The following is a 13,248-nucleotide window of genomic DNA, read 5'->3' on the forward strand; positions in this document are numbered from 1 at the left end:
GCCACCATCATACTTAGATTCTGCTGTCCATTTCAGGTTCTCTTTTATTTTACAAAGTGGAAACTGAACTCTTCATTTAAATGACATAATTAAACATGTCAGACAAGATATAATAGTTTTATAATTACAGTGTAAACACAGACAGACAGTTTGGAAGTAACCTGTAACAGTACACCTGTACAGTAATAGTGTCGCATAATATGACTATACACACATTAGGGTACATACAATCAGTAAGTAATGCTATTTACTATATATAGTTATTCATGTTTAAATGATAACAGATGTTTGTATTGCATCTTCAGTTCTGGGTAGCAGATATATGGTAATATGTAGGCAGTATTTCTCAGTCATTGCTGTTATGTACCTATCAAATCCACTGCTGCTGATGTCAGTTTTACAGTACAATACTCTGAATATTTAATTGTCTGTACTGTATCAGATATAAGAATATAGCAACTCTTTACATAATGTCCTAATATTTGCTGGAATGAGCTATGTAAATTGGTACAGATTACAGAGTTAATAGACACAAAATTTCTGTTTTTGAGGCTTTTGTTGGGCGTTCTTTGAAATACATTTTCCATTTAAATACAAGTAGATATTTATGATTTATTTATTTATGATTGGGAACTTTAGTCTTCATAGAGGTTGAATTGTACACTTGCCTGGGGACAGATTTTTCTCACTTAATGTTTGTTACAAAGTATGATACCATGTATTAAGGTGCACAATCACAAACACATTAGACTTATTTGACTTACATTCAGTTTTATTCGCTTCAAACCTATATTCAAATCAATCAACACACAGTGCACTTCCCTTACAGTTTTATATAATAACACGTTACAGTTTTATCCAGAACCTCAAATGTTTTATCTTGAAAATGTTCTCCTGATGCTATGTGAAACATATTTTTACATGATCCTTTACTGTGGATCCTGACAAATGAATGAATGTAGAGTACAGGCTCTGGACCCCCTTACGTGCTGGTGGGGGTCGTCAGTCAGCTGCCCGACTCCCACCAAAAGGGAATGACAACTGCAGGAGCGCCAGCAGCAACAGCAGCAGCAGTCAGCAGCAGCAGTGACACCGAGATGAAACAGAGATGGGGTTTATGGTCGGCAGAGAGAAGAGGGGGGGTCGGCTAAATCAGCTGCCCAGCTGAGGATGTTTAAAGTGAGAGTCAGCAGGGTTAAACGGTGGTCTCTGTTCTGTCCAACGTGTCTGCTGTCCCCCTGAAACCTGTTCCTTCTGTTAAACAATATTAGTCTTTTCATGAATTATGTCTGTTTGACTGTTACGTATGATGATGATGACATGATTTCCTAAGTAAGCTCAAACTATTTGGTCCTCCGTCCATCATACAGAGACACAAGATGAAGTGGATAAACCATCTGCAGAGAGTGTTACAAAGACATCAAAGAAAATCATGAATTTTGAGTTTCTTCAGAGCAGGTTTAGTCCTAAAATGAGTCCTGGACATCCAAGAAATATCTCCAGCTCTTTCGGGATGAAGGTGGTTATCCTCTTAAACTGTTTTCCGGATTTTCCCAAAAACATGGTAAAGTCATAGAAGTCATACTGGGAAAAAAACAAAAAAAAAATCTGTTAATGTTCAATGCATTTGGATGGGGGGGATATCTCAAAAGCTATACAAATTAAACTAAAATCTGCATGGCGTTTTTTTTTTAATTTGGGTGAACTGAGTCTTTAAGTGTTGCCATAATGTTAGAGGGTGTTCCCCTTGCTGCACTAAATACACTCGGAGGGCAGGGGGTGTCCTGGGGGTTTCAGGTGCAAACTATGAATAGCAGTGTCCTTGGATTTAGTCTGTTCTGGTCTGCTCTCTACCTGTCATCTCTCTTGTGTATCCTCTGTAATAAAGCCCAAAAAACGTGTAATAAAATATGAGATGAGTGCTCTGGGAGCATAAGGGTATGAGATGCTGACCATGTAATTGCAACAGCCTGGCTTCAAGTAATTCTGGGGACATTTTCACTCATGTTTAGTTTAATATGATTCTCCATTAGCATTATTGCAATCTACTCAATCTCTCTCCCCCTCTTTCCTGTCAGCTCTGTGTGCTGTTTTAAATGTGACCAAAAATAATTGATAAAACCCTTGAACTACAGGTCTATGGTCTGTCTAAGGTGACATATGGTGCTGTCAAATTCAAATTGACATACATGACTAAACCATGTACAGGATGCCTGTGTAATTGTTATTAGGCTGGATTATACCCTGTCATGTATAGAGCATCTTGTTATTGTCTGCATCACTCTGTTGCATGCCGTTGGTCAACACTGAGTTCAGAGAAGACAATGGCCTAGTGTCTGAAGCAGTCAGTGAGTAACTGTAGTCACAGTCTTCACCAGCACCATTTGTTGATCCCCATCACTCATGTACAGATGTTTGTTACATCAGTACTAAAACTGGAACTGTAATGAAAGGAAAACTGGAGTACAGACTTACAAATTTTAGTTTTGATTGGATTTATCGCCAGACCATCACCCTCATTCTCCTTTTTCCTTTTCCCTCATAGGTCATCCTGTCTATTGAATAATACATATAAGACCTATAATTGTTGTGAAATAAATTATAATAATATCAGACCTCATATAAGGTTTGTAGTACTGTATGCATATAGGCCTTTCTGCTGTATCCTACAAAAATGAGCTCCATTCAACCCCCAGACCCACCCCAGACCTCCTCTCGTCCTCTCCATCCCCTTCATGGGAGGTAACAGCTGTGGTGTCACCCCAAGTCACATGACATGGGCAGGTGGGAGAAACCTATGTGGGACATTCATCCCCCCTTTCTTCCCTCCTATTCTCTCTCTTTCTGTCTCTCTCTGAATGTCAAACCACACACACACACAATCTACCCTTTTCAAGGGTGTGGCCATTTTGCTTCGCTGGAATGTGCTCCGTGTTTGTAACTCATACTGTACGTCTGATCCCCCACATTGATGAAATACCACAGACTGAGATCTTTCTCTTTCGGGTCCCTGCTTGTAGCTATCGTCTCGTTGTTTCTCTCCAGAGACTGTCAGCTACTTGAGAGGGCAACAAGTCATTAACAAATCACAGTAAATTTCAATTTATGCCAGTGTCCATGTTTGATGATGATGATGAAGAATCATGAAGTCACATATTTTAGTCTTGCCCTTTTGTGGCACTGTTTTGCATCAAAATTCATATATTGTTAAAAGAAAATAAGTCACATAAAGGCAGAATTTGACATTTAGACTGGAGACACGTTTGATTTAAAACATGCAAAAATAGTGCTGGTGGGCATGATAACCGTTGGAAGAAATCTCCACAACAAAATGGAGAATAACTTACATTCAATTCAGTTCAGTTATTTATTTCTGTACTTTGTCGCTCGATTGACTTTTTACTTGTTTCAGTTATTTTGGTTTAGTTGGAACATAAACAATTTCATAGTAGGATTAGAACAGTTAGGGGATGAAAAGAAACAAAAATGATAATCATAATTAAGATATATTGGTTTGTAAGATAAGCATTTTAATGTCATTGTGACTGTGATTTGTCATTGCACTGTCAGTGTTTATTTCATGTGTTCTGAGTGTGGAACGAACACAAGAAGCAACCTGGTTATGATGACAAAATCAAAGATGGAATAATGAGGTGTTATATGCGCTATGTGGTGTGCTAGGTATCCTTTAACATGTTTGTCAATTGGTCTATTCCTGAGCATAAATGATCTTTTGAAGAATTCTCCTTTTTCTGATATGGTACGCCTATTCATGTTACATAAGGAGTGATGTGGCAAAGATGAGCAGCCGGTTATTGCATTGAACAGGAACAGTGCCATTAAACTGCAGGACTGAAGCTCTCATACAAGAGGCTTCCACCTTGTTGCAGTGCATTTGTGCAAGGCATTGAATCCCCCTATAGCCCCAGCACACTGCTCTGTTATGACCTGTACCTTGTTGTGGAGGGGGGCAACCAAAAAGAGAATTTCCTCATCCATTTAAAAATAAACACAATAATAATGTATCTTTAGAAATAGTAATATAACAAACAAGAGCCGGAGCAATTAATCATTTAGTCCAGCAGTTCCCAACCTTTTTTTTTTTTTGCTTGTGTCCCCTTGAAACAAAGTGTATGCCCAGGACCCAACCCCTCATTGCACTTTGTGATATCTACCAATTAAATGAAAAGGGGATTTAAAAAAAAAAAAAGTTAAATAACTTTCATAGGCTTTTAGGAGGGGGAATTCAGTTATTTACAATAAATAAAGCAAAGGTGTGAGGAAAGCTTGAAAAAAAAGAATAAAATTGTTTGTCAGAGATATGTTTTTTCCCCCTCTTCTGTTGTTCTATTCTATCCCATCATCTTGTGGCCCCTTAGATTAATCCAATAACCCATTGTGGGGTCCTGACCCCCAGGTTGGGAATCGCATTACTCACCAGAAAATGAATCAATAAGTATTTTGATAATGGGTCATTTTTTAAATAAGAAACAAAAGCCAAAATGTACTTGTTAAAGCTTCTTATTGCACATTTAGTATACTTGCCTTGTGCATGTTACTGTTGTTTTTTTATACAACAAGCAACTAATCAATTAATCGAAAAAATCATATCAAAATTAATTGATAATAAAAATGTAATTGTTAATGTCCATCACAACTTATATTATTATTACTCATGTGAGGACTTATTATATTATTTGCCTCTTCCGCTGGGGGAACACAATGTTCTCGTTTCAATTTCTGGGGACAGTTTTTACGAACGGACCGACCGGTGCGAGGAAGTCATTCAACCGATAGTTACATTTTAACATTGAGTTCACTTTTATATATTAGTCCGTAACTTCATCAAATCTCATATTATATACTAGACTGTTACACTTTGCAGAGGAGGTGACTTGATGTTGAAGTCAGTCAACGTGTTAATATTTGTAACAATATGGCGGCTGAGCTTCTCTCTGTAAACTGACCTATGTTTTGGAGACAAGTCACAACAACAAAAAAGGTCTGTCACTTATTTTTAATGAATTATGTTCAAGACGTTTTGTGTCCAGGTTATAAAAAGCATGGTTAATTTATCTGTGAGGTACATTAGCAGTTAGCTTGACTGTTTAATACTGATGTAACCAGCTGAAGTGAGTTAGCTTCTTTAGCTTATTGCAGTTTGGTTTAATTTGAGCTGTTTGCAGTAAAGTTATGTGTATTATAATATGTGCCCTTTTCTGCAGACAATGTTACTAACAGCTGGTCGCCTGTCCAAAGTGCTGCAGCTCACCCTGGCGGTCATCAAACCAGATGCTGTCGCTCATCCTGTGATGTTAGAGGTGAGTTCAAATTACCTCTGTTACTTTCTATTATTATCTGTTATTTTATGTTATTGTTATCAATCTTTACGACGCTGAAGTCAGCTTCCGGCTTGGGAAAGTCAAGGGCAACATAAATATTAATATTTAGCAGCTGATTCTCCGCTGTTTGAACCAACTTACAGATTTGTGAACCATTTATTTTGTCTATGATAGCTTAAAAAAGGGCGATTTCACTGATATTCTTCCATTAGATCAGACTTAGATAAAATACCATTATATTTAGACCTGTTTAATCTGGACTAGTTTACCAAGAAGACTTCAGAGAGTCATTGACAGACCGTTTTAGATTTGTTAAACTTTAATTCTATTTGTGAAAACTGAAAAATTGACAATTTTACTAATATTCCTCCATCCAGACCACAGTGGACCAGGTCCAGATCAAAAACCTCTACACATGACTTGTCAAATATTAATAATAATAATAATGATCTAGTCCAGATTTGACACGTTTAAGTATAGTGTTTGTTTTGAAATGTATTTATTTAATTTTTTAATTTTTATTTATTAACTTAACTTAGTTGTTTTGTCTATAAAAAATTATTTTTGCCCATAAACCCATAAAATCCTCACATTTGAGAAGTTCAAACCAGCAATGCCGAAATCGATAATTCAATCATCAAAATAGCTGCTTATTAATTTTCTGTCAGTTGAATAATTGATGAATTTATTACTCATTGCGGCTCTAATGTTCACATAGTTGAGGTTCTATGTGCCTTAAGTTATGCTATAAAAAACTGACTAAACATTTGATTGATAAACCAAATGACTCTGTTATTTTTCTTGACATTGCCTGAACATGCTCCATTCTCTTTCATTAATTTCAAACTGTAATGAAGCGTAATTTGCTGCAGGTCAAACATGAAATATTCCTTTAGTTTACGGTCCTTTTTCAAAGACTCATAACCTGTTTATATCTGCAGTCACCTGAAAGAGGAGAATAATGTCTTTTTTTGCCAGAATATTTTCCCCCTTTAGTTTTTTTTGGAAGAAATCTGCATGCAGCACCCTGTGGATACATTTGAACAATATATCTGGACGTAACTCACTGAATACCTTCATTTAAACTGTGGCACAACTTTGTCCTTTTCCTTTCAGGCTCTTCACAAGAGAATCCTGGACAACAACTTTGTCATTGTTAGATGCAAAGATCTGGTGTGGAGAAGACAAGACTCTGAGAGGTTTTACGCTGAACATTCAGGTGTGAAAACAACTCCTCCGTATAGTCAGGCTACAGTTACGCAGTGACTCTGTTAGAGCAAACAAATGAGTCAGCAGCCCATTTTAGCAGACGTGTGTAAACAAGTGAATCTAAATAAAGAGTATGGTCTAGACCTGCTCTTGATCATTTCTGTTGTGATTTTAAGCTATATAAATAAAATTGTAAATAAAAATGTTTAAACTCTGATTAACGTGCTTTTGTTTTGCTTTATAGGACGATTCTTCTATCAAAGACTTGTTGAATTCATGTCAAGGTAAAACTTCATGCGGACATTATCATAGATATACAATAGAGATACTGACACAAATAGCTCAATCAGGTATCAGTAACAATGGGCTGATCTGGTTACGTATCCGATACCATTATTTTAATAAATAATAATTCAGTAAATTTATATCTATGTATTTATTTGTTACATTTTGTTTTACAAAGTTGGAAGAGTGATTTTTAAATGAAGCCTGATGTTGCCTTACACATAAAAGAATGATCCCAGCGTATTAATGAAACACTGGTATCAGATCAATACTCGGTATCGGCCGATACCCAAAGCCAAGATATTGATATCGGGACTGAAAAAGTTGGATGGGTGTCTCCTTAATTTACAATCCCCAAACCATGACCGTGTTAATTAATTACTGAGGCCATTATGCATTTGGATAAATGTTGTTTTCTGTCTGATGCATTAGAAATGGAGTAACTGCACAGCCCACTGGGCTGATAAAGCAGATAAAGGCCCCTCAGGTTGTGGTGCTCCTATTTCATGCTCAGCAAGTCACCAATTCATAATTTTCTGAAACATCACAGCAGGAGTTTCAAATATCAGCAGACTGCCATATTTAGCACAACCCCCCCGGAGCAATTGTTTTTTTAGTCTCGTCACAGCAGTGAATCAGTAGTTGCTACAGCAACCTTTCTGTGGGTACTGTCACAGTTATTAAAAACATAGGAAGCATCTTCAGTGTGTCAGCCAGTTAAGCTTGAATCAGCACCGAGTTGCATTGTTTTGTTTAAGTGATGATTTGATAGCTGTGTATGCCAGGTGTGTATTTATAGCTGAGCTCTCTTTCCTGGAAGCTCTGCACTGAATAGATGAAAAGTCTATTTTTTAGAAAAAATCCAGTGCTCAAAATCAAATGTCTTCAACAGCCAGACAGACCAGTGCACGGTCAATGTGTAGCTACTAGGATATAATATTTAATAGTGATTCATGACTATTCAAGTCATTTTTATTTATAAAGTTCAATATCATAAATAACAAATATGCCTCAGGGGGCTTTACAGTCTGTAAAGCATACAACACCTTCTATTGTTAGACCTTCAGTTTGAATAAAGAAAAACTCTTTAATTGGGAACATTTTGAATAAACCTCAGCAAGAACAACATAAGAGGAATCCCTCTCCCAGGATGAACAGAAATGCAATAGATGTTGTGTGTACAGAATAAACCAGAGAGCAAAATGACAGCATTTAAACACAGAATGACAAAATGAGCTTGATAACAAATAATATTTTGGGAGGATGTCGATCAACTTCTGGATGCCATAAAAAAGATAGGCCCTGAGTCACACGACCTCCTCTCAAACTTTTGTTCAACTCTTTCCCACAGTGGTCCGATGCGTGCGTACATTTTAGCCAGAGAGGACGCCATTCAACACTGGAGAAACCTGATGGGACCTACCAAAGTGTTTAGAGCCAGATACACCTCCCCTGCCTCCATCCGGGGACAGTTTGGACTCACAGACACACGAAACACAACTCATGGCTCAGGTATGAAGTTATATAACTGTACAATATAATATAGAATTTAAAAGGGTATAACTCCACAACATTCTCCGTAGGTCAGCAATGCAAAATATGTACCTGGTTTCTGATCATAGAAGTCTGTCATTTGAATCCTTTGTTGTCTTACTGTATAGAAAGATCTATAGACTGTGGTTAAAATCCTGGTCAATGTTTTGCTTAAAGCTGATTTAGAAAACATCGCATTGCTGATCTACATTTCTCCTTTTCCAGATTCTGTTGAGTCAGCCCAAAGAGAAATCATTTTCTTCTTCCCAGACTTCAGTGAGCAGGAATGGATGGAGAAGGAAGAGCCAGCGTTCAGATCAGGACAGATCCATTATGACCATCAGAAACAGATCCACACACTCTCAGCACAGAGCTGACCCCACAGCTGCTGTTAGGCTTACTGAGCAACAGCAGCATGAGGACACTGCAATTATTCATCCATTCATGTGACAATGCAAGCTGCCAGAGATGATCTTAAATGTTTTTTTTAAATGTTGATACAAGAAAAGTGCGTGTTTGTTGGTCATCTGAATTCCTCCAAGTGCCATTGTGGTCTTTTCATGTTTGTGTTATTAGAACTGACTTTCCTTAAACATGTAATACGAAGTAATTTAAAATAAGGATTATTTATTCTCATAATAAAACACAAATGACACGATAAGAAAGTCAGACGCTGTGTTGTACAAATAAAAAACATAATTTATTAAGACAAGTTTTACATTAACACAAACTCCCGTCCACGCTTCACTGTTAATAGTGCAATCATCACAAACCCATTCAGCTTCCTGAGCCATACAGATATTAAGAAAGCAGCGACTACAAGTTGTTTATCAATGTAACAAACTAGAATATATTTATTATTTGTGAATGATCAGGAATGTGAAATAATACTTTATTTCCCTCAAAAGCGTCTTCAAAAGATTTCATGTATTTAAACATGCTAAGTAATGATTTTTTGTCCATGATTATTATGAAACAGGCTGTATGTTGTGAGATATATATATTACATACTGTGCTATGATTTCCTAATTGGGAAATGTCATGTTTTGTATTTTCTGTTACCCTCAAAATACATTAAAACATTATAACAGGCACCATAAAAATACATCTTACAGTATTAACTACAGTACAGCCTATTTTGTTAAAAACAAATTAGCCATGATTTAAAACATTCAATCTAGACTTGTACAGTTTGAAGTCTCAGAGCAAAGTCACTCATCCGTTTTGTGCTTTCATCCATCACACCTTGTCCACCAACAGTTTTTCACAGTCATCATTTTTCTTTGGCTTCTTCCCCTCTTCCCTGCATTCAGGTGTTTTGTGCGGCCACCTGTTTAAGGGTCTCCACAGGTTTCATAACCTCGTAAGTGGTGAGGGATTTTTTCACTTTTCCGTTCTTGTCCACCTGATGGATGCTCTGTGTTACTGTGATGGTCACCTGCTTGGTGGACATCCGATTGTCCTGCCATTTTGTCTGTTAACGATGAATAATTAAAGAGGGCATGTTGTTAAAATTCAGCACCTGACACTTGTAAAATTTATTTAAATTGCAAATTGTGGCACAATGCAACTGTACTATACTACCTGAGATACCTGTTTTTTCATGCATTACCTTTTTTTTTTTTAAATAAATAAATAAATGAAAAGTGTTTTGATATTCTAAACTTTAATCCTGACATGTTGTTTAGACAAATCTCTCCGATCTTCTTCTGCCATCCAGCTCTCAGCTTCATCTGCCAACTTATCCACCATAGGGTCAAGAGCTTTCAGCTGATCTGCCCCCCGCCTTTGGAACTCTCTCCCACCAGACATTCACACTTCTGACTCTGTCTCCACCTTTAAATCCCACCTGAAAACGCACTTATTCCGTGTGGCATACTCTGTCTCACACTAACTATGTAATCACATTCTTGTTTATCCATTGTATATTGCACTATGTAGTCACATTCATATTCATTTATCTTTGTAAAATTATACTAACTTCCACATCAATGTTACCTGATTTATATTGTTTGATGTACTGTTTTTATTTTATGTGTGTCTTGTAAGGTGTCCTTGAGTGCTTTGAAAGGTGCCATTTAAATAAAATGCATTACTATTAAAAATCCAGGAGACAGGGACTTACAATCTCCTCAGTGTGCAGGACGCTCCTGCGCTGCACTGTGGTGCCAGATGACGCTAACACTGCCTCCTGGGCCGGGGAGGCCAGTATTGCAGGGGGGCTGCTGGGTTTAACGTCGTTCAGACTGGCTTCAGATACAGCTGAGCAGACCTTCAGATATGCCTGAGCAGGAGGAGGGAGGCCATCCTCAAAGAAATCTGGAACTGAAACAGAAGGGAACCTCAGTTTTTACCCTTCAAACCACTTGTAAATGAAATAATTGACCAGCTTAATGACTGATATGAACCTATAGGACCAGAAAATACTGTCCATTCCTTCAGTTCATACACCCAACATACAACCTCTGTTCAAACAGACCTCACCTGCAGTCTATGAATACAGTAGTGGTGTTTCCTGTTAAGACTGTTAAGTACGTGAAGGATTTGCGGAGCACACATGAACACGCTCAGTTAAAGAGGCCCACAGGCTTTTAAAAAATATATATTTGCATGTAAAATAGCTACAAACAAGACAGGAATATTCAAATGATGTTTGAATTATTCCAATTGGATAACAATAAAGTGAAAGTGAAAAACATTCAAGGGTCTGAGGGAACATTACAATCAATAAAACATGGAGCAAGCTGAGAGACAAATTGTTATGAAAAAGAATTAAAAAAGACTAATAATAGGAGAGATGTTATGATATTTGCCTGTAATAATAATTATGTTTACAGGTAAGCCTTTTGAGAGATTATTCATTTAGCGATTTTGATTATGGAATCAGTGCCATTTCAATTGCTAAAAACTTTTTCTTTTTTTTAATGAATGTCTACAGTAAAGAAAACAGCTAATTCATTCTGCCTCTAGAAAAATGAAAATAAATGATTTTCTCACAACCTTTGAGGCAGACTAATTGCCATTTTATTCATTTATTATGCATTCTTTCAGCTTTGGGCACAGTTGTTATGTTTATGTATGTGAATTTAGCTTTTATTCATCATTACTATGGTTTGATTTGGATGATTAGTAAACCATGTCACTATAAATATTGTATTTCAGCCCTATTTAAGAGACTAGTGGAAATTGAAATGAATGTTTTGCATGTTAAAGCTCATAGAAAGCTTTTGGGTGCATTACGGTCACCCCTGCAGTCAACTGGACTACAGGTGGGAAGCAGTGAAGTGTGAGGAATTAAGGGGAATGCTGAAGTGTGAATACCTCTTAGAGACAGTATTCAGTGGGGGTAAGTTTCCTGAGTCAGCAGGTAAACGTCGGTGAGAAAACATTCATTCATCTTTTTTTTTTTTACAGTGTGACATTCTGCAAGGTAGGAAAATAAAAAACATTACCACATCTAACAGATTTACATAAATGTTAGATTATTGCACCACAGTTTGATACAGCTGCTGATTACATCAAGGCTCCTCTGCCTGCATTGACTAACAGCTGTATCTGTTGCCATGAGAGCCAAGTCCTGTTTGAGCACAGTGGCTTTTGATGTTGTCTATTATGCCCATTTACTGAATAGCCACCTCCAGGCTTCATAGTAAAACACACCAACAATTCAGGAGAAAATACTGAGTGACGACAAATTAACAAACAACAATAGAATTAACGCTGTACATAGAGAGAAGATATTGAGGGCACAATAGAAGAACAAAGGTTTCCAGAGCAGATGTTGGGTGTCACACACAAGCCTTCTACAGCACAAGGGTCACCACAACCATTTTTCATCTTCAGTTCAATTTCCCGTCCGCATAATGGATTCTTGTTGCAAAACCTCTGAATGTGTTTCAGGATTTTTCCTACAGGGGAGAGCAGATAGACTGACACATACAGGTGTCACACTTCACTTTGATGTTAAAGAGTAAAAAAAGGCCGAGTTCTGGATAATTACTGACTCTGACTCTGACTGAACTCTGCCAAATATTGGACTGTTTTAATGTAGTCTCTATTAAAAAAAAAAGAGAAGAAACTAGTGATTTCCACACTGCAAGTATACCATATTCTGCTTAATTGAGTACTTCATACAATCGGAATTGTATTATTCAGTAGTTCATCGGTTAAATTACTATCTGTTTCTGTCTGGAGATCAATTATGTTCTCACTCAACCACACATGAACATTTTCTTCTTACCAGGACTGATTGTTTTCTCAGAAGTGAAGCTGGCCTCCGAGTGCTCAGAGGGGATGCTCTGGATGGACGATAGGGGAATATCAGTGTCTGTGTTGGTCAGCCATGTTGACTCGGTCTCTTTGGTCCAGCTCTCCAGGTAGCGAGGCTCCAGAACGTCGGTCCTGCTCCCCCCGCAGCCCATGGCTCTGCCCCAGGGCACCTTCACTTCCTAGCTGGAGGCTCCTCAGAACTGAGAGAGAAAACTGGAACGAGATTTACACAGCTGGATTTGAGAAGCTGTGATATTTACTGAGTGAACTGACCCAGTTTTTTTTTTTACCTCAAGACAGAGAGATTCAGTTCATTAAAGAAACTATTTGCAGATGATATAAATAAATTTAAACAATTGAGGCAATTAATAGATTAGTCAACCATTACTTAGTTCCAGTCTTGTCCTACATGATGGTAAAATGGATATTTTGAGGTTTTTGGACTGTTGGTTGGGGAAAAAAGCAAGCAATTTAGAGACTGTCATCAAATTGTTTGGTGGTTTTCTTACATTTTATGATTAATAAAGAAAATAATCATCAGAATAACCAATAATAAAAAGAATCGCCAGTTGCAGCCCTAAATGTCCCATACTTACAGCAGAGCACACAG

At 37.3% G+C, this 13,248-nt stretch overlaps 2 protein-coding genes across 2 annotated transcripts; one reads left to right on the plus strand and one right to left on the minus strand.

Annotated features, from left to right (window-relative positions):
* Positions 1-4,796: 4,796 nt before the first annotated feature.
* On the plus strand, positions 4,797-9,284 carry nme6 (NME/NM23 nucleoside diphosphate kinase 6). The gene is made up of 6 exons (XM_062437442.1): positions 4,797-5,002; positions 5,226-5,321; positions 6,459-6,561; positions 6,796-6,835; positions 8,188-8,348; positions 8,595-9,284. Exons 1-6 carry the CDS (start codon positions 4,970-4,972, stop codon positions 8,744-8,746), a joined length of 585 nt encoding a protein of 194 aa, XP_062293426.1. The 5' UTR covers positions 4,797-4,969; the 3' UTR covers positions 8,747-9,284.
* A 370-nt stretch (positions 9,285-9,654) lies between these two features.
* Positions 9,655-12,790, minus strand: baalcb (BAALC binder of MAP3K1 and KLF4 b). The gene is made up of 3 exons (XM_062437443.1): positions 12,610-12,790; positions 10,495-10,694; positions 9,655-9,843 (listed from the first exon to the last, which is right to left on the minus strand). Exons 1-3 carry the CDS (start codon positions 12,788-12,790, stop codon positions 9,679-9,681), a joined length of 546 nt encoding a protein of 181 aa, XP_062293427.1. The 3' UTR covers positions 9,655-9,678.
* Between the last annotated feature and the right edge of the window lie 458 nt (positions 12,791-13,248).

The sequence above is a fragment of the Scomber scombrus genome, chromosome 17, assembly GCF_963691925.1.
Source record: "Scomber scombrus chromosome 17, fScoSco1.1, whole genome shotgun sequence".
In the NCBI taxonomy this organism is placed as follows: Eukaryota; Metazoa; Chordata; class Actinopteri; order Scombriformes; family Scombridae; genus Scomber; species Scomber scombrus.